This window comes from Salmo trutta, chromosome 25 (genome assembly GCF_901001165.1).
Source record: "Salmo trutta chromosome 25, fSalTru1.1, whole genome shotgun sequence".
NCBI classification, from domain to species: domain Eukaryota; kingdom Metazoa; phylum Chordata; class Actinopteri; order Salmoniformes; family Salmonidae; genus Salmo; species Salmo trutta.
The window spans coordinates 26,478,785-26,501,261 of record NC_042981.1 but is presented as its reverse complement, the minus strand read 5'-3'; the positions used below and the strand labels follow the sequence as shown (position 1 = coordinate 26,501,261).

At 43.1% G+C, this 22,477-nt stretch overlaps 1 protein-coding gene across 1 annotated transcript in view; it reads left to right on the top strand.

Moving 5' to 3' along the window:
* Positions 1 to 22,477, top strand: part of LOC115162269 (BTB/POZ domain-containing protein 7) — a 45,540-nt gene that overhangs the window by 620 nt on the left and 22,443 nt on the right. Inside the window, exons 2-3 of the mRNA XM_029713419.1 lie at positions 18,762 to 18,994; positions 20,603 to 21,739. Of these exons, the coding sequence (XP_029569279.1) occupies positions 18,913 to 18,994; positions 20,603 to 21,739 (1,219 nt within the window). The 5' untranslated portion in view covers positions 18,762 to 18,912. The remainder of the gene's footprint in view (positions 1 to 18,761; positions 18,995 to 20,602; positions 21,740 to 22,477) is intronic.

Genomic DNA, 22,477 nt, shown 5'->3' with positions numbered 1-22,477 from the left:
ACACGAGGAATGGGCATGCGAAGGTTTTAGCAGGAATAATCGAACTGCTGTCAGCAAGGCAACAGTAGCTCCGTATGGCTAATGGATTACGATAGTTTACTAACAAAGCCTTTCAACTGCATTATTCTGGCTTGTTATGTAGCCTTTTTGTAGGCAAAGTTGCAGCGACACAGAACGGTCTGATGCGTATGCTATTCCCCTAACTAGAACACCTCTTGTTAAATTGTGCATGCAAAAGAATAAAAATAAAGGCCTCTACTATTATTCAATAAAAAGTGAAACGTTGTTATTTATTGGTAGCCTATACATCGCCTCTTTACTGTTGAAGTGAAGGAAGCGGCGTTGCAATGAGTGGTGTCCCAATTTCGTCAACGTCAAACATTTAAATGTATTTTTTTTTCACGTTGGCAGATCAATGTATTAAACTTACATTTGACTCCAACAGTAACGCCATTTGAATAACCTATTTTCTTCTATGGCAACTTGAATGTAGTTTTTGGGCTTATCTCAGGTAGCAGAGTGTTTACTTGTCTGCTTTAGGATGTTTCGTGTATAGGAGGACCCTATGGAGTGTGAAATCCACCAGTATGTTATTGAGTTGCGTCACAATGTCTCACACAGGCATCTGATTAGATTATTATTATTTTTTATTTTAAATGTATTTCACCTTTATTTAACCAGGTAGCCTAGTTGAGAACAAGTTCTCATTTGCAACTGCGACCTGGCCAAGATAAAGCAAAGCAGTTCGACACATACAACGACACAGAGTTACACATGGAATAAACAAACATACAGTCAATAATACATTAGAAAAGTCTATATACAGTATGTGCAAATGAGGTAGGATAAGAGAGGTAAGGCAATAAATAGGCCATGGTGGCGAAGTAATTACAATATAGCAATTAAACACTGGAATGGTAGATGTGCAGAATATATATATATATATATATATATATATATGAATGTGCAAGTAGAGATACTGATGTGCAAAGGAGCAAGATAAATAAATACAGTATGGGGATGAGGTAGTTGGATGGGCTATTTACAGATGAGCTATGTACAGGTGCAGTGATCTGTGAGCTGCTCTGACAGCTGGTGCTTAAAGCTAGTGAGGGAGATATGAGTCTCCAGCTTCAGTGATTTTTGCAGTTCATTCCAGTCATTGGCAGCAGAGAACTGGATGGAAAGGTGGCCAAAGGAAGAATTGGCTTTGGGGGTGACCAGTGAGATATACCTGCTGGAGCGAGTGCTACGGGTGGGTGCTGCTATGGTGACCAGTGAGCTAAGGCGGGGCTTTACCTAACAAAGACTTGTAGATGACCTGGAGCCAGTGGGTTTGGTGACGAGTATGAAGCGAGGGCCACCCAACGAGGGTGTACAGGTCGCAGTGGTGGGTAGTATATGGGGCTTTGGTGACAAAACGGATGGCACTGTGATAGACTGCATCCAATTTGTTGAGTAGAGTGTTGGAGGCTATTTTGTAAATGACATCGCCAAAGTCGAGGATCGGTAGGATGGTCAGTTTTACGAGGGTATGTTTGGCAGCATGAGTGAAGGATGCGAGTGAAGGTTGCGAAATAAGAAGCCGATTCAAGATTTAATTTTGGATTGGAGATGCTTAATGTGATTCAGGAAGGAGAGTTTACAGTCTAACCAGACACCTAGGTATTTGTAGTTGTCCACATATTCTAAGTCCGAACCGTCCAGAGTAGAGGTCGACCGATTAATCGGAATTGCCGATTAATTAGGGCCGATTTCAAGTTTTCATAACAATCGGTAATCGGTATTTTTGGCCACCGATTTGCCTATTATTATTATTTGTTATTTTTTTATAATAATATTTTTTAACTAGGCAAGTCAGTTAAGAACACATTCTTATTTTCAATGACGGCCTAGGAATGGTGGGTTAACTGCCTTGTTCAGGGGCAGAACGACAGATTTTTACCTTGTCAGCTTGGGGATTCAATCTTGCAACCTTACGGTTAACTAGTCCAACGCTCTAACCACCTGCTTTACATTGCACTCCACGAGGAGCCTGCCTGTTACGCGAATGCAGTAAGAAGCCAAGGTAAGTTGCTAGCTAGCATTAAACTTATCTTATAAAAAACAATCAATCAATCATAATCACTAGTTAACTACACATGGTTGATGATATTACTAGTTTATCTAGCGTGTCCTGCGTTGCATATAATCGATGCGGTGCGCATTCGCGAAAAAGGACTGTCGTTGCTCCAACATGTACCTAACCATAAACATCAATGTCTTTCTTAAAATCAATACACAAGTATATATTTTTAAACCTGCATATTTAGTTAACAATGCCTGCTAACATGAATTTCTTTTAACTAGGGAAAATGTGTCACCTCTGCAACAGAGTCAGGGTATATGCAGCAGTTTGGGCCACCTGGCTCATTGCGAACTGTGTGAATACTATTTCTTCCTAACAAAGACAGCCTACTTCACCAAACGGGGGATGATTTAACAAAAGCGCATTTGCGAAAAAAGCACAATCGTTGCACGACTGTACCTAACCATAAACATCAATGCCTTTCTTAAAATCAATACACAGAAGTATATATTTTTAAACCTGCATATTTAGCTAAAAGAAATCCAGGTTAGCAGGCAATATTAACCAGGTGAAATTGTGTCATTTTGCTTTCATTGCACGCAGAGTCAGGGTATATGCAACAGTTTGGGCCGCCTGGCTTGTTGCGAACTAATTTGCCAGAATTTTACATAATTATGACTTAACATTGAAGGTTGTGCAATGTAACAGGAATATTTAGACTTAGGGATGCCACCCTTTAGATAAAATACGGAACGGTTCCGTATTTCACTGAAAAAATAAACGTTTTGTTTTCGAGATGATAGTTTCCGGATTCGACCATATTAATAATGACCTAAGGCTCGTATTTCTGTGTGTTTATTATATTATAATTAAGTCTATGATTTGATATCTGATAGAGCAGTCTGACTGAGCGGTGGTAGGCACCAGCATGCTCGTAAGCATTCATTCAAACAGCACTTTCGTGCTGCCAATTAAATAAAGGTCTAAAAAAAAAATATCGGCCAAATCGGCGTCCAAAAATACCGATTTCTGATTGTTATGAAAACTTGAAATCGGCCCTAATTAATCGTCCATTCCGATTAATTGGTCGACCTCTAGTTGCCATACCAAGCTGTGATACAGCCCGACAGGATGCTCTCTATTGTGCATCTGTAAAAGCTTGTCAGGGTTTTGGGTGACAAGCCAAATTTCTTCATCCTCCTGAGGTTGAAGAGGCGCTGTTACGCCTTCTTCACCACACTGTCTGTGTGAGTGGACCATTTCAGTTTGCCTGTGATGTATACACCGAGGAACTTCAAACTTTCCACCTTCTCCACTGCTGTCCCTTCGATGTGGATAGGGGGGTGCTCCCTCTGCTCTTTCCTGAAGTCCACGATCATCTCCTTTGTTTTGTTGATGTTGAGTGAGAGGTTGATTTCCTGACACCACACTCCGAGGGCCCTCACCTCGTCGTTGTTGGTAATCAAGCCCACTACTGTTGTGTCGTCTGCAAACTTGATGATTGAGTTGGAGGCGTGCATGGCCACGCAGTCACGGGTGAACAGGAAGTACAGGAGGGGGCTGAGCATGCACCCTTGTGGGGCCCCAGTGTTGAGGGTCAGCGAAGTGGTGATGTTGTTTCCTACCGTCAGAAAGTCCTGGACCCAATTACACAGGGCGGGGTTAAGACCCAGGGCCTCCAGCTTGATGATTACCTTGGAGGGTACTACGGTGTTGAATGCTGAGCTGTAGTCAATGAACAGCATTCTTACATAGGTATTGCTTTTGTCCAGATGGGATAGTGCAGTGTGATGGCGATTGCGTTGTCTATGGACCTGTTGGGTCGGTATGCAAACTGAAGTGGGTCTAGTGTGGCCGGTAAAGTAGAGGGGATGATATGATCCTTGACTAGTCTCTCGAAGCGCTTCATGATGACAGAAGTGAGTGCTATGGGGCAGTAGTCATTTTGTCCAATTATCTTTGCCTTCTTGGGTACAGGAACAATGGTAGCTGTCTTGAAGCATGTGAGGACAACAGACTGGGATAGGGAACGATTGAATATGTCCGTAAACACACCACAGGTGTGTGTCAAGTCTCAACTCAGCAGAAGTGTCAATGGTGAAACCACTTGCTCATTCTCCTGGAGCAGACAGCTGATCTACTGATGGTGAACCAGCTGTTTTAGTACATGCTCCGCAGCTGGCCTGGGGAGTGGGGATTTGGACTGTCTGCCATCCTGCCTGATATGATGCTGTGAAGTTAGAGTCCGGCTCATTAGTTAGCACAGTAGTAAAGCAAAGCTCTCAACGAGAATGACGCAGAGAGAGCCTACTTGTTATTCCCCCAGCACTCCCCTAGTCAACAATCAGCTGAGATGTGTTGGTAGAAGACCAGTACAGAGTTTCTCTTCTGAGGTTTGGTGTCCCAAACCTCCATTTCCAGGTCAGGGAGCCACACGTCCTGACTTTTTTGACAATAACTTGGGACAACATTGCTCTAAGATAATGCTAATTGGATGTTCGAGCAATGACCTGGTAGGGCACCTTAAATGATTAGAGAAGACCTTAGAAATCAATAGCCTTCTTCTACATCTTCATTGTAAGTAAATGAAGAGACAATCCCTGTGGGTTATGGAGCGCTAAAGCCTTATGAATGACTGAACTGTTATAGTGTACTATCAATTCAAGGCTTTGGTGTTTTTGTAACGAGTGTGCTGAGAGTCGGGAAGCAAGTTCAAGGAGTGAGTGGAGTCCAGGTGAGTGTCATGAGGCGCAGGTGCGTGAGACGATGGTGACAGGTGTGCGAGACGATGGTGACAGGTGTGTGGGATAATCAGCAGCCTGATGACCAGCTTCTAGAATAGTTTTATTGATGGCAGGGAAAATAATATAACCTAGCATAAATTTGATAAGGTGCTGAAAGAGAACCTTGTCTTTGACACTTTTTAATGAGGATAAAATGTGCTACTGGGTACCTTACAATGCAGTGAATGTATGTATTTTTCTACTGCTGGTGTTTGTCATCTGCTTTCTTTCTTTGTGTCAATGGCATGTTGATTGATCCTGAAGAGATTTTGAAGCTCTTTCAAAAGAGGAATATATGAAGTGATTTAATCCTCAATTTTATTCAGTGCAAATTCTGTATGGGTCAGGTGAGGTCACCAGCACACACATGTCTTTGACATATCCAAGCGTGTGGAGTGTTTATGCATGTGTGTGTGAAGAACACTGATTCAATGAGAAAATCTCAATGCGCAGTGCCTTTTGGTTTGTAGAACTAATTGGCACAGCAACCATATGAAGAACTAGACCAATCTGCAACTCTGGACTATCTGGGGCATTGCATAAACAGTAGTCGAATCGGCATTTGGCCTCTGCTTTAACTATAGAACACTTAGTAGGTCAAGTTATCCCAATTGTTACTGTCTACCTTATGCAAATTCATGGCTGTGTGCATGTGTGAGCTGTACTGTGGTGTGAGATGACAGTCACTGTCAATGATCTGATAAAGGTTGAACAGGAGGGTTTTGGGAGAGCTGAAATTTTAGGAGGATATGAATAGGACCTAGAGATCGCCCAGACACGAGACGTATGTGGAAGGGACTACAAAGTGAAAACCAGCCACTTCGCGGACACCGACGTCTTGCTTCCGGACAAGCTAAACACCTTCTTCGCCCGCTTTGAGGATAACACAGTGCCACCGACGCAGCCCGCTACCAAGGACTGTGGGCTCTTCTTCTCCGTGCCCGATGTGAGTAAGACATTAAAGCGTGTTAACCCTTGCAAGGCTGCCGGCCCAGACGGCATCCCTTGCCGTGTCCTCAGAGCATGCGCAGACCAGCTGGCTGGAGTGTTTAAGGAAATATTCAATCTCTCCCTATCCCAGTCTGCTGTCCCCACTTGCTTCAATATGTCCACCATTGTTCCTGTACCCAAGAAAGCAAAGGTAACTGAACTAACCTATCCCATCTGGACAAGAGGAATACCTATGTAAGAATGCTGTTCATTGAGTATAGCTTAGCATTCAACACCATAGTACCCTCCAAGATCATAATTAAGCTTGAGGCCCTGGGTATGAACACCGCCCTGTGCAACTGGGTCCTGGACTTCCTGACGGGCCGCCCCCAGGTGGTGAAGGTAGGAAACAAAACCTCCACTTCACTGATCCTCAACACAGGGGCCCCACAAGGGTGCGTGCTCAGCCCCCTCCTGTAATGCCGGTTCACCCATCTGCGTGGCCACGTACGTCTCCAACTCAATCATCAAGTTTGCAGACGACACAACAGTAGTAGGCTTGATTACCAACAACGACGAGACAGCCTACAGGGAGGAGGTGAGGGCCCTGGGAGAGTGGTGCCAGGAAAATAACCTCTTACTCAATGTCAACAAAACAAAGGAGCTGATTGTGGACTTCAGGAAATAGCAGAGGGAGCACGCCCCTATCCACATCGACGGGACCGCAGTGGAGAAGTTGGAAAACTTCAAGTTCCTCGGTGTACACATCACTGACGATTTGAAATGGTCCACCCACACAGACAGTGTGGTGAAGAAGGTGCAATAGCAATAGCACCTCTTCAACCTCAGGAGGCTGAAGAAATTTGGCTTGGCCCCTAAAACCCTCTCAAACCTTTACAGATGCACAATTGAGAGCATCCTGTCGGGCTGTACTACCACCTGGTACGGCGACTGCACCGCCCTCAACCGCAGGGCTCTCCAGAGTGTGGTGCGGTCTTCCAAATGTATCACTGGGGGCAAATTACCTGCCCTCCAGGACACCTACAGCACCCGATGTCACAGGAAGGCCAAAAAGATCATCAAGGACATCAACCACCCGAGCTACAGCCTGTTCACCCCGCTACCATCCAGAAGGCAAAGGTCAGGTGCATCAACAGGTGCATCAACGCTGGGACAAGAGACTGGAAAACAGCTTTTATCTCAAGACCATCAGACTGTTAAATAGCCATCACTAGCCGGCTTCCACCCAGTTACGCAACCCTGCACCTTAGAGGCTGCTGCCCTATGTACATAGACTTGGAATCACTGGCCACTTTAATAATGGAACACTAGTCACTTTAATCATGTTTAAATAATGTTTACATACTACTTTACTCATCTCATATGTATATACTGTATTCTTTTCTACTGTATTTTCGTCAATGCCTCTCCGACATTGCTCAATCTAATATTTATATATTTCTTAATTCCATTCTTTTACTTTTAGATTTGTGTGTATTGTTGTGAATTGTTAGATACTACTGCACTGTTAGAGCTAGGAACACAAGCATTTCGCTACACCCGCAATAACATCTGCTAAATATGTGTATGTGACCCCCCAAAAAATATTTGATTTGATTTGAGTCTTCTCTTTTGTCTTTCTGCGATTTCGGAGAAAGAAATCCATATAAATTATTGATAAAGTGACTTCACTGTAATTTGAATAATGCATTGATCCTATTTCTGCCTGGCGTTTTGTATGGTAATGTGCTGTGGGAGGCTGAGGTACTCGGTCTGCCCTGTAAATTTCTGATTTAAATACAGAGACCCAACCCACTCTGGTGAGATGTGTGTGTGGTGTGTGTTTGCGAGCTACAGAATGAAAAATGGTGGATGGGGAGTGCGGTGGCGTGTAGGCTAGCCTTTCCCCTGTCACCTCTCATTAGTGACACATAGCCCAGCTATCCTTGCCACTCCCCTCCCCAAACCCACCACAGGCCCATCCCAGTCCCAGTCCCAACACCCTGCTCCAGCCCAGCTGTCTCCCTCCCCCACACCCCCAGACGTCCTTCGTCTTCCCGTTCAACATCAGCGAGAAAGAGAGCGTGTGGGGTTAGACTTAGGAAGCTGAGGAGACACTGAGTGTCCAGGTCTCAAGAAAATAGTTGTTTTACAAACATTAAGATGTGCTTCCAGGATCCTAGTTGAATATGTGGTAATTGTGGTTCTTGCAGTTGATTGTTGTTTGGGCTCTAGCTGTGTTTGGTTGGGGGGGGGGGGGGGTGTATTGTTTAGCTGGCGTTAAGGGATGTATTGTTTACTCTATGTCTATCCTGCCCCTCAGAGGACTCTTGTCTGCAAACAAGACGGCACATCTCAGGGGTTTTCTCTTCATCCTGGATATTCAAATTCTCTACACAAATCCCTCTTAAGCCTGGCACAGTTTTATTAGGTTTTAGTGTATTGCAGTGTGGATGTTTGGTTTACCGTTGTGTGTATTGATTAAGAGCGTGTGGTTTTTCTGGGAGCCCCTGGGAGGCTGGTTAAAGTGCTGCTCAATGGGAGCAGACACAGTGATTTATTAGTGTGCGGGAGGAAAAACTGCCTTCTGAGATAAAGCAGATCTCCCATCACATTGGAATTCCCCGCCAGCCTCCCAGAGGGTCAGGAGCTGCTAGACTGTGTGTGTGTCTTTGTTGGTTTTGGGGAGATGGGGTTGTTGATGGTTATATAATCTTTAGTTTTGTATCAAACATTGTTTTGCTATAGGCAATGTAATTTATGTGATGTATTAGGGCAATTCCATTGAAACGGAATTACACTTCGACTCAGTTTATTCACTTTAAAATGTATGCCAAACAAAAACCATTTGATTTCAAAGTTTAACAAACCATACAACTCTATTAACAATTTCCACAGAAACATGTACAAAAACTAATTCAGTAGAAGAACTGTGCAGATGCAAACTTTGGTAATGTAATTACAGTAACTTTGGTAACGTAATTACAAAAACTCTTAAATATCTGCTCTGAATTAAGATTCAAAGATGACTGCAGAAATAACTGGGTGTTAGCTATTTTTACTTTATGTTTCTTATTATATATATATTTTTTTGTGTTTTTTACCCTTTTTTCTCCCCAATTTCGTGATATCCAATTGGTAGTTACAGTCTTGTCCCATCACTGCAACTCCCGTATGGACTCGGTAGAGGCCAAGGTCGAGAGCCTTGTGTCTTCCAAAACACGACCCTGCCAAGCTTGCACTGCTTCTTGACACACTGCTCGCTTAACCCGGAAGCCAGCCGCACCAATGTGTCGGAGGAAACACCGTACAACTGCCGACTGTGTCAGCATGCATGAATCCGGCCCGCCACAGGAGTCGCTACAGCGCGATGGGACAAGGACATTCCGGCCGGCCAAACCCTCCCCTAACCGGACAACTCTGGGCCAATTGTGCGCTGCCTCATGGGTCTCCCAGTCACTGCATAATTATTCTCCTGATGTTTCACAAGTTTGGACATCACAGTACAGCATAGATTACTGAACTATACACTACTTTTCTTCACTGTAGTACTGTACTGTACTCTATTGTACTCTACTGTGCTCTACTCACTGTACAGTACTGTACTGTACTATCCAAACTTGTGAATCATACACTAACGGTCAAAAGTTTAAGAACACCGTTCTCATTCAAGGGTTTTTCTTTATTTTGACTATTTTCTACATTGTAAAATAATAGTGAAGACATCAAAACTATGGAATAACAAATATGGAATCATGTAGTAACCATATACAATATATTTTATATTTGAGATTCTTCAAATAGCCACCCTTTGCCTTGATGACAGCTTTGCACACTCTTGGCATTCTCTCAACCTGCTTCACCTGGAATGCTTTTCCAACAGTCTTGAAGGAGTTCCCACATATGCTGAGCACTTGTTGGCAGCTTTCAGTCACTCGGTGGTCCGTCTCATCCCAAACCATCTCAATTTGGTTGAGGTCGGGGGATTGTGGAGGCAAGGTCATCTGATGCAGCACTCCATCGCTCTCCTTTTTGGTGAAATAGCCCTTACACAGCCTGGAGGTGTGTTGGGTAATTGTCCTGTTGAAAAACAAATGATAGTCCCACTAAGCCCAAACCAGATGGGATGGTGTATCACTGCAGAATGCTGTGGTAGCCATGCTGGTCAAGTGTGCCTTGAATTCTAAATAAATCACTGACAGTGTCACCAGCAAAGCACCCCCACACCATAACACCTCCATCATGCTTTACAGTGGGAAATACACATGTGGAGATCATCCATTCACCCACACTGCGTCTCACAAGGACACTGCGGTTGGAACCAAAAATCTCCAATTTGGACTCCAGACCAAAGGACAGATTTCCACCGGTCTAATGTCCATTGCTCGTGTCTCTTGGCCCAAGCAAGTCTCTTCTTCTTATTGGTGTCCTTTAGTAGTGGTTTCTTTGCAATAATTCGACCATGAAGGCCTGATTCACGTAGTCTCCTCTGAACAGTTGATGTTGAGATTTGTCTTTTACTTGAACTCTGTGAAGCGTTTATTCGGGCTGCAATTTCTGAGGCTGGTAACTGTAATGAACTTATCCTCTGCAGCAAAGGTAACTCTGGGTCTTCCATTCCTGTGGCGGTCCTCATGAGAGCCAGTTTCATCATAGTGCTTGACGGTTTGGTGACTGCACTTGAAGAATCTTTCAAAGTTCTTGAAATGTTCTGAATTGACTGACCTTCATGTCTTAAAGTAATGATGGACTGTTGTTTCGTTTTGCTTATATGAGCTGTTCTTGCCAAAATATGGAATTGGTCTTTTACCAATAGGGCTATCTTCTGTATATCCCCCTACCTTGTCACAACACAACTGATTGGCTCAAACACATTAAGAAGGAAAGAAATTCCACAAATTAACTTTTAACAAGGGACACCTGTTAATTGAAATGCATTCCAGGGGACTTCCTCATGAAGCTGGATGAGAGAATGCCAAGAGTGTGCAAAGCTGTCATCAAGGCTAAGGGTGGCTACTTTGAATAATTTGTTTAACACTGTTTTGGTTACTACATGATTCCATATGTGTTATTTCATAGTTTTGATGTCTTCACTATTATTCTACAATGTAGAAAATAGTACAAATAAAGAAAAACCTTTGAATGAGTAGATGTTCTAAAACTTTTGACCGGTAATGTACGTCTATGATAGGTTCGTATTTTGTCCGGTCCGTTTTTGGACGTTAACATAACAGCCAAGGTGGACTGACCAAATTTCAACTACTTTTCAACGTCCATGGATGCCCGATGTCGGTCGGTACTCCGTGGGTGTAGATGCTGGTTACAGTAAATGGAAAGAGAGGTGGCACCTGGGTAGGTGTCAGTAAGAGCTGGGAGAGGTGACATTAACTTAACCTCTCTAGGGTCGGCGGGACGAAATCGTCCCACCTACGTAACAGCCAGTGGAATCCTGTGGCGCGTTATTCAAATACCTTAGAAATGCTATTACTTCAATTTCTCAAACATATGACTATTTTACAGCATTTTAAAGACAAGACTCTCGTTAATCTAACCACACTGTCCGATTTCAAAAAGGCTTTACAGCGAAAGTATTTTCACGGCCGGATAAAAAACGTACACGATTTAATCTGATTATTACTCCTGCCCAGAAACTAGAATATGTATATATTAGCTTTGGATAGAAAACACTCCAAAGTTTCTAAAACTGTTTGAATGGTGTCTGTGAGTATAACAGAACTCATTTGGCAGGCCAAAACCTGAGAAGATTCCAAACAGAAAGTACCCTGTCTGACCATTTCTTGGCCTTCTTGATTATCTCTATCCAATACAGGGGATCTCTGCTGTTACGTGACACTTCCTACGGCTCCCATGGGCTCTCAGAAGGCGGCAAAAAGCTGAATCGTGGCTTTGCAGGCCCTGGTTGAAAAACATTAGCGCGTTTGGATAGTGGCCGGTCAGAGTACTATGAGACTATGGCTCGTGCACGAGTCGACTACATGTTACTTTCTCTCTCTCTTTGAATGAAAACCACCACTCCCGGTCGGAATATTATCGCTTTTTTACGAGAAAAATGGCATAAAAATTGATTTTAAACAGCGGTTGACATGCTTCGAAGTACGGTAATGGAATATTTAGAATTTTTTTGTCACGAAACGCGTCGTGCTCGTAACCCTTCTTTACCATTCGGATAGTGTCTTGAACGCACGAACAAAACGTCGCTGTTTGGATATAACTATGGATTATTTGGGACCAAACCAACATTTGTTATTGAAGTAGAAGTCCTGGGAGTGCATTCTGACAGAGAACAGCAAAGGTAATAACATTTTTCTTATAGTAAATCTGACTTTGGTGAGTGCTAAACTTGCTGGGTGTCTAAATAGCTAGCCGTGATGGCTGGGCTATCTACTGAGAATATTGCAAAATGTGCTTTCACCGAAAAGCTATTTTAAAATCGGACATATCGAGTGCATAGAGGAGTTCTGTATCTATAATTCTTAAAATAATTGTTATGTTTTTTTTGTGAACGTTTATCGTGAGTAATTTAGTAAATTCACCGGAAGTTTGCGGGGGGTATGCTAGTTCTGAACGTCACATGCTAATGTAAAAAGCTGGTTTTTGATATAAATATGAACTTGATTGAACAAAACATGCATGTATTGTATAACATAATGTCCGAGGGGTGTCATCTGATGAAGATCATCAAAAGGTTAGTGCTGCATTTAGCTGTGGTTTGGATTTATGTGACATTATATGCTAGCTTGAAAAATGGGTGTCTGATTATTTCTGGCTGGGTACTCTGCTGACATAATCTAATGTTTTGCTTTCGTTGTAAAGCCTTTTTGAAATCGGACAGTGTGGTTAGATAAAGGAGAGTCTTGTCTTTAAAATGGTGTAAAATAGTCATATGTTTGAAAAATAGAAGTTTTTGTATTTTTGAGGAATTTGTAATTCGCGCCATGCCCATCATTGGCTATTGGAGCAGGTGTTCCGCTAGCGGAACGTCTAGATGTAAGAGGTTAACAACTTCTCCAGAACTAAATATAAGTGTTTATATTAGTTGGCAGGGGTGTTTACGTCAACATAAACCCAAGCATTTACTTATGCCGAATTTTTAACCTCTCTGGGAAATGCGGGACACACTATTCAACAGCCAGTGAAATAGCAGGGCGGCAAATTCAAAACAACAAAAATCTCATAATTCAAATTTCTCAAACATACAACTATTATATGCCATTTTAAAGATATACTTCTCGTTAATCCAACCACATTGTCCGATTTCAAAAAGGCTTTACGGCGAAAGCATAACATTAGATTATGCTAGGACAGCGCCGAGACAAGATAAACCACACAGCCATTTTCCAAGCAAGGAGAGGCGTCACAAAAACCAGAAATACAGCTAAAATTAATCACTAACCTTTGACGAGCTTCATCAGATGGCACTCATAGGACTTCATGTTACACAATACATGTATGTTTTGCTCGATAAAGTTCATATTTGTCAACGCCGTGTGTGTAGGTGGCAGGGAAGTCAGGCGCAGGAGAAACCAACTTGGTATCACTGGAATTGTTTTAATAATATAATAAACAAACAACGAACTCCAAAACCAAAATGTCCATAAAATAACATGGGCAACAATACCCGTAGCTCACTACTACAAAAATACACGACACAAAATAACATACAAACCATCTCGGACAAGGACATGAGGGGAAACAGAGGGTTAAATACACAACAGGTAATGAATGGGATTGGAAACAGGTGTGTGTGAAAACAAGACAAAACCAATGGATAATGAAAAATGGATCAGTGATGGCTAGAAGACCGGTGACGTCGACCGCCGAGCACCACTCGAACAAGGAGGGGCATCGACTTCGGCAGAAGTCGTGACAGTATTTATATCCAAAAACCCCATTTTACATTGGTGTGTAATGTTCAGAAATGTTTTGCCTCCCAAAACTTCCGGTGAATGAGCACATCAATTTACAGAAATACTCATCATAAACGTTGATAAAATATTAAACTGTTATTCAAAGAATTATAGATACACTTCTCCTTAATGCAAACGCTGTGTCAGATTTTAATTTTTTTTTTACAGCGAAAGCACACTTTGCAATAATTTGAGTACAGCGCTCAGACAACAACAACAAGCAATACAGATACCCGCCATTTTGGAGTCAACTAAAATCAGAAATAGCATTATAAATATTCACTTACCTTTGATGATCTTCATCAGAATGCACTCCCAGAAATCCCAGTTCCACAATACATGTTTGTTTTGTTCGATAAAGTCCATCATTTATGTCCAAATACCTCCTTTTTGTTCGCGCGTTTAGTCCACTACTCCAAATGCAGGAAGCGTGCGCAAAATGTCACGACGAAAGTAAAAGAAAGTTCTATTTACGTTCGTAGAAACATGTCAAACGATGTACAGCATCAATCTTTAGGATGTTTTTTTGATAAATCTTCAGTAATATTCCAACCGGACAATTCCAATGTCTTCAGAAATGAAAAGGAACACAGCTAACTCTCACGGGAGTGCGCGCCACTGAACTCATGTCATTCTCTGTCATCTGACTCCAGGACCTCTTATTCTCTCCCCATTCACAGTAGAAGCATGAAACAACGTTCTAAAGACTGTTGACATCTAGTGGAAGCCTTAGGAAGTGCAAAATGACCCCACAGACACTGTATACTGGATAGGGGATCACTTGAAAAACTACAAACCTCAGATTTCCACACTTCCTGGTTGGATTTTTCTCAGGTTTTTGCCTGCCATATGAGTTCTGTTATACTCACAGACATCATTCAAACAGTTTTAGAAAAAATCTACTAATAATATGCATATCCTACCTTCTGGGCCCGAGTAGCAGGCAGTTTAATTTGGGCACCTTAATCATCTGAATTTCCAAATACTAACCCCCCTGTCACCAAAAAGTTAAGATGGAAAATTGTTGAAAAATGTATCTATGCATTTTCCCCCCCAAAATATAGACTCTTAAAGGCAGGATTAGGCGGCCGCCAAAGGTGGCAGATTTCTGAGCTAAACTGTCCAAGACGCACCTCCAACAACAACACATAAACCCTCACAATTCTGCCCAAAAACAATGACAATTTCCCATGATTGGGGTCTTATAACCCCTCCCCTTCTATTAATACAACATAGGCATAATCAATTATTCTAATACATCATTTGGTACATCCCCAATCATGACCCATAGGTGAACTCCTGACACATTCATAAATGACTTCTTTTGAATTCAGAACCAAAAATTAGCTTGATTTCAAAATCCAGAAAATACATATTTTCATCGTCTGGAAAATACGTATTCTTCAATGTCCAGAAAAGATGCCTCTTCAACATCCTTGAAAATATGTATTTTAAACATCCGGAAAATATATTTTCACCTTTCATTCAGAACGTTAATTTAATCGTAACTCAAAGTCTGGAAAATATGTATTTTAGACGTCTTTTCAATGTCATTTTGCTTACTGGGGGACTATTGTATTTTTTTGAGGGGGCTGCATCTTTTGGTCTCGCCTAGGGCGGCAGAACAGCAAGGACCGGCCATGCTCCACATATTGGTGCTAATTGGTCCTTTTCTATGGAAATCCCCATTTATTGTTTGAAAACTGACAGTAGCAGACCAGTAGCAGACCACCGTGACTTGTACTTGCCAACAGACATAAAGACTTGCAGATGGTTTACTTCATATTTCAGATCTCAAACTGCTGTCAACCACAGTTCAAAGTAGGGTTAGGTCCAGGTTTGGTCAATGGAGGAGCTACAGTGCCCAGTGAAAGTCTACACACCTCTTGCACAGTTGTCATTTTGCTGCCTTAAAATTACATCTAAAAAGGGATTCAATTAGATTTTTTTTCCTCCATATCTACACAACCTGCTCCACATTTTCAAAGTGAAAGAAAAAGTATAGAAATGCTTAAAATTAATGGTAATGTCTTCACACCCCAGAGTTAATACTTGGTGGAAGCACTTTTGTCAGCAATTACAGCTGTAAATAGTTTTGAATAAGATTCTACCAACTTTGCACAACTCTTAGGGCAACATATACAATGTCGCCAGAAAGTATTCAGACCCCTTAACATTTTCCATATTTTGTTACGTTACAGCCTTATTCTAAAATTGATTCAATTGTTTTTTTCCCTCATCAATCTACACACTATACCCCATAATGAGAAAGCAAAAACTGTTTTTTAGAAATGTGTGATTCGTTTCAGGAAACTAGGCATATGTCGCGGGTCACTACTTCACAGGACAGCCATTTGTATGTAACCTTTCTTTTCAAATCAAAATGCGTTTTTTGGCAGAAATGCCTTCTGGAACATGTGAACTTGTACGTGCCTTAATAACAGACTTGTATGCCATCTGTAAATACGAATCAAATTGTTAAATTACGAGACTGGTTGGTTTAGCCACAGAAAACGACAGCAACCTTCCCGCTAGCCGTGATTGGCTGAGATAATGAGTTGGCTGGACATGCCGTGAGATGAGTTCGAAGCACGCTTCTGTCTATTTGAGCTGGTCAGTATGTGTAGGTAATCCTGTCTAACGCGGCTTTAATTTTTTTTTATTGCGTAGTAGAACTGCATTAGTGTTGCTCTCCACATTCTGGAGGACCGAGTTTTTAAATCAGTGGAATTAGAGTATGATAGCTAAGGAGATGGAGAAAACACCTGTCTCCAGATTACATCTTCACACTAAGGGCAACCATGGCATTCGTGACATCGAGAGGCGTCCATCCATGATGTATATGGGTAAGATAGTCTAGCTAGCTATATTTTCAGATATTACACATTTCTAATTTTGACAGTCATTTCAAGTTAAAGTGTACTGTTAGCTAACTAGCTAACGTTAGTTAGCTGGCTCACTAGCTAACGTTACGTGTATTGTCTTATTATTCGTATGTTAGCTAGCTAACATTAAACCTGGTTGGTTAGCTACCTGCAGATTCATGCAGGGTAGTAACGTCATGAGTTGGGATCATGGTTCATTGTTTAACGTAAACTCACTCACTTTTGTACATCGCCTTGGTCCGTACAATTGACCTTATTTTAGCGCCCCAAAAACATAATACTTTCAGATCAATTGTAATGTCAATACCATTGTAAAGCACAATTTCTCCCCTTTCCAACAAAATCAATGACATGACCTCCACGCTGCCCGTTTCTGCATAATTCAAGAAGGCAATGAGCGCCGCCGGGTCTTTTTAAAAATGATGGTTGGGGAAGCGAAACTAATGCTTGATAGTGAGAAGGAGAGATGTCGTGTGGGAAAACGTATTTTTTTCACTCGATCTGTCCAATTTATCGCCTCTAAAATGTAAATAAAACACTATAAAGAGTTTATATAATGTGTCATTACATACCTATTTGAAGGTTTGTGTCGAATTTGAATCGGGTTTTTAGGGCGGTGCTAAAGTGATCTTCAGAAGTAAACATTGACAAGGTATCCCCCATTACCCCCGTCACTGTCCGTTTCTTGTTTTTAAACGATGAGAGAAGTGCTACACCTGGTGGCGAGAGATTGTAAGACAGAAATAGTTGCTTTATGCGTGCTGTACGTTACGGCATGACATGTCACGATGTAACAGAGGGTCAGTTGTTTTCAACTTTTCTCCAATACTATAGAGCCATTACCATGTCGATCAACGCTTGAATAGAAACGTAGTTCACACCCCAGATTTTGAAGTCAACAGTCGCTACAGTCCCATTAGTTTTCTTTGCAGCCTCGTTTGAATGTCACGGTTGCGCACATTTGTACAGAATGGGGTGAGTTTACTTTATCTAGCTAGCTAGTTACATGTCGGTTCTCTCACATTAGGCAGTAATTTATTTATTTATTTATTAAAATAACTATGAAAGGAGCAAAGCCCAGGTAAAAGGTTAGAGGAAAACCTGCCTCAGTCTTCTGAATACCTAACCCTGGATGAGAGTTTTTATTTTTCAGTGAGACAATTACACACATTTTAATGCCAAAGACCAGAATGGCTTTCCAAGAGTTGTTGAGCGTTCCTGAGGGGTCCAGTCTCAGTCCTGACTTAAAGCTGCTTGAAAATCAGTGAAAAGGTTTAAATATTGCTGCCCTTAAATGATTCCCAACCAAATGTACTGAGCTTCAGCAATTTTGAGTTGTGCAGAGTTGGTAGTCTCTTATTCATTTTCAGCTTTAATTGCTGACAAATGTGCTTCCACAAAGTATTAACTTTGAGGGTGTGAAGACATACGCAATCAAGCGATCCTTGTTTTTTATTCATTTAAAGAAAATCTATACTTTTTCTTTCACTGAAAATATGGAGCAGATCATAGCTCTGTAGGGAAAAGATCTAATTGAATCCTTTTTAGATTTTGTTTTAAGGCAGTGAAATGTGACAACTGTGCGAGGGGTCTGTAGACTCACTAGGCACTGTATGTCTAACAGATCGAGTGAGGTTGGTTGCAGGGGCAACTTGGGGCTAATGCTGAGGCTGCGGCTGCAGAGAGGGGTTGAGCTGGGCTTTGTACGGGGCTTTTGGTTTAAAAGAGGTGGGCTGGACAGGGCTGGTTCCCCACAAAGATCGCCATACATCTGTATTGCATTTATTGCCTGCGCGAGTCAACATTTTGTGAGGGGCAGGAAGAGAAAGTGCCCGAGATGAAGATATAACATAAAATCAACATTTTTATTTTTCATATTAGCCTTTGCACATATACAGCACATACAGAAGTTAATGATATGATTTTTAAAAGGAATTTTCATCCTCTATCTGAAAAATACTGTATATATTGTTATTTTTTAACAATGGGGGGTTGAGATCAGTCGAAGTAACAGGATGTATGGTTATGCATTGACTAATACAATTCAAACAGACCAATTTCATCAGGCCTTAATCCCCATGGCACGTTACTCAGTAACAGAGTTACTCAAAGCAATCCAATCACTCCATGGCTAACCCCCCTGCTCCCTCTCCTCTCCCCCTCTCAGGCATGGCAGGCTGGGCTTGGGTGTCTAAAGAGGCTCCAGAGGACCAGGACCTGAGAGAGAGAGCCGACGGCTGAGGTACTAAGCACTTCTCCTGGGCAGAATGAAGATGCAGGAGGCGAGATCCCGGAACAACAAGTGAAGAAGAGTGACGATGGGTGCTAATGCATCCAGCTACCCGCACTCATGCTCGCCTCGTACAGGGGGAAACACACAGACACAACAGACCTTCATAGGTAAGTTTCAATGTTCTTACTTTACTGTAATATTGTATGTATCTTCAAAGTCCTCAGTGGGACATATCATCAGTGTCCAGAACAGACCCTCATGGCAAGGATATGAACATAGATAAACGATATGCTTAAAATATGATGCATGATACAGCGCAGGAGGTTGGTGTCACCTTGATTGGGGAGAACGGGCTCGTGGTAATGACTATCGGAATCTGTGGAATGGTATCAAATACATAAATCACATGGTTTCCAGGTGTTTGATGCCATTCCATTTGCGCCGTTCCGGCCATTATTATGGGCCGTTCTCCCCTCAGCAGCCTTCACTGCGATACAGGAATGTGCAAGTCATTGTGGAGGGGGGTTGGTTGGAGTTGATCTTTTCAGTTCCAACAACTGATTTAGGCTGTAGTTTTTACAAATCGAGTTCTGTCAGTCAACTTTATTTTGTTGACTTATGAAGTTGAAGCAATCCGTGTCTGGTTTGTTGGAAGTGTACAAGCTGCATTCTATTAGTTTTATTCTCTCTAGCAGAGACCTGCTCAGGCATCCACCGCTGCCTCTATGTTCATTTCCATTTCAGACTCCAAGCATCAATCCCTCATTCATTTTCTAGGCCTTATTGATGGCCATTTATGAGTGGCTGCTTATGAATTTACTCATATTTTATAGGCTTTTTCAGACAGTTTTGGATTCAATCAATGTCTGCTTAAGGAAAACCCCAGGCTTTTATATTCATTTTCCAGTTACGCCTTTCTTGTCCGTAGTCCTAGAGACATACAGTAGGTCCAAGCTCAGGGAGATTTGATTGACATTGAAAGCCCTGTAGATTTCAGAAATAAACTGATGTTGTTTCCAGTTCTAAGGGTTGTTGGTTGTAAGCTGAAGTCGCTGCTGTGCAGGCATAGATGGAGGATGATTCACAGTATTAGAATGACTGCTATGTGGGTCACTGTGATGGATGTTCAGGGAAGGAAGGCCATAGAGAGACTTTTCTATTTGGCAGTGCTGCCTCTGACGCAAGAGTCCCCTCTCTCCAGCCAAACATCACTGCTATTAGGGGTAGTTAATTTGTGTATGGCTGGACAAGTGTATTCCATAAGACTGCAGAGGAGGGGGGACTTTCCTACCCCAGACTGACAATCCAAAACGTTGTAGTCCATGTTCTACTTGCTGTTGGCCTCTAATTCCATCCATGCCTTAATCAAAGTCAACTTTATTGATGCTTGTGATGACATCTGATGGAATTTTGACAATGATGGCCTGTTCCTTGACACAGACAGTTGAATTATCTGTGAAATGAGACTGGGCCACTAGATCAAGGGAGTGCCAAGCACGCTATGGGGGAGTTAGAGGAGAGTGTCTAGACTGCCAGGTCAAATGACCAGCCTAGGAGGAAATACCGCTTGGGTTTCATATGGTCATGATTTCAGAATAGAACAGGCAAACTGGATAATATCAAGCCCGAGGATTTGACTGCATTTATAAAACAGCTGTGGAAAAACAAGATACGTGTATCATATTAATAAAATCCTGACCTGACTTCTTTCCCATTTCAGAAAACAACCACAACATTTGAACCAGCTGACCTCTGTGTTATGTTATGTGTTGCAGGGACGTCGTCATACTCCCAGCAGGGCTATGGCTGGGAGTCCAAGCTGTACAGCCTGGAGCAGGGTCACGACAAGCCCCATGACAGGAAGAAGAAGAGCCTGGGCCTGGCCACCCTCAAGAGGAGGTTCATCAAGCGCCGTAAGTCCAGCCGTTCTGCCGACCATGCCCGCTTGATGCGGGAGCTTCTGTCGGGGTGGGATGTGCGTGATGCCAACGCCCTGGTGGAGGAGTACGAGGGCACATCCTCCCTCAAGGAGCTAAGCTTCCATGCCAGCCTGGCACGGGCCGAGGCACCCAGCCTGCAGCGTGACCTGTCAGCCCTCTACCAGCACAAGTACTGCACCGACTTGGACCTCATCTTCCAGGACACCTGTTTCCCCGCCCACCGCGCTGTGCTGGCTGCCCGCTGTCCGTTCTTCAAGACCCTGCTGTCCTCCTCCCCGGGGTACGGTGCCGAGGTCCTCATGGACATAGAGACGGCAGGCATTGACGTTCCCATGTTCTCTGCACTGCTGCACTACCTGTACACGGGGGAGTTTGGGGTGGGCAGGGCGGAGGACACCAGGCTGCAGAACGTGGACGTGCTGGTGCAGCTGAGCGAGGAGTTTGGCACGCCCAACTCCCTGGAGGCAGACATGAGAGGGCTGTTTGACTACATGTGTTACTATGATGCCCTGCTCAGCTTCTCCTCGGACGCGGAGCTGGTGGAGGCTTACAGCAGTGGGGGGACTGGAGGGGGCGTGGCCACAGGGGGCGGTGGGGGGCTGGGCTCCCCTGATGAGGACCTGAGGGCCCACAAGGCCGTGCTTTCGGCCCGCTCACCCTTTTTCCGGAACCTTCTGCAGCGGCGCATCCGCACGGGGGAGGAGATGACTGAGCGCACACTCCAGACACCCACGCGCATCGTGCTGGATGAGTCCATCATCCCGCGAAAGTACGTGCGGGTCATCCTGCACTGCATGTATACAGACTTGGTGGAGCTGGGGCTGGTGATGAGGGGGAGCCCCTCGGCCGGGAGCCTGGGGGAGGTGCAGGTCCTGGTTGCCGGGGGCAGGGGAGGAGCCAGCACCTGCACTGAGGAGGCCATGGAGCTCTACCACATCGCCCTCTTCCTTGAGTTCAGCATGCTGGCACAAGGTAAGCTACAGTATCAACCATGAATGAATGGTTCTCAGTAGAGAGCTGGTGTTTACATTCAACCTGGCGGTACATGTTGAGTTCATCCCAGATCCCTTTATAATCTGTCCAGTATATGAGGATGAATGGTAGTCTGGGAGGCTGCCTGTAGCAGCCAGTGAGAATATACTTTGATGCTTTTTATCCTTTTAAATCGGGTCTGCTAAGGTTAACAAATGGGCTGCGTTATGAATTTGAATGTCAATCTGTCATGCTAGGAGTGTTATTTTAATGGCATGGGAGTCCATATGATATTGCCCTTAGCTCTGTGACAGTATGGGTCTGACTGGGGATGGATATCCTCATATAACTGCGTCTCTGCATGCTGAAATCTATCATAGGTTAGCAGGACAGGAGTGTGTGCCAACATCAAGGCTTTAATGTAGACTGGGCATTGGCACAACTGAAAAAGCTATCTCAGTTGATCCATCCATGCCCATCCATCCCTATAACCCAAGGTTAGGAAATCATTTTGGTGGAGGGCTGCACAGATTGTTTTGGGGGACCGATTTGTTCATCAAAATCAATTTGCAGGCCATTATAATTTCACCGTATTTCTATCTAGTTTTAGATGTTTAAGAGTGGCCTGGAGTGTTTTTTTTATCCAAAATAATCATTTACAAGAAGATATACCGTAAAACTTAAATCAATAGCCCATGTGTTTATTTGCTTCAATCACTGAACACAACATTAGAGACA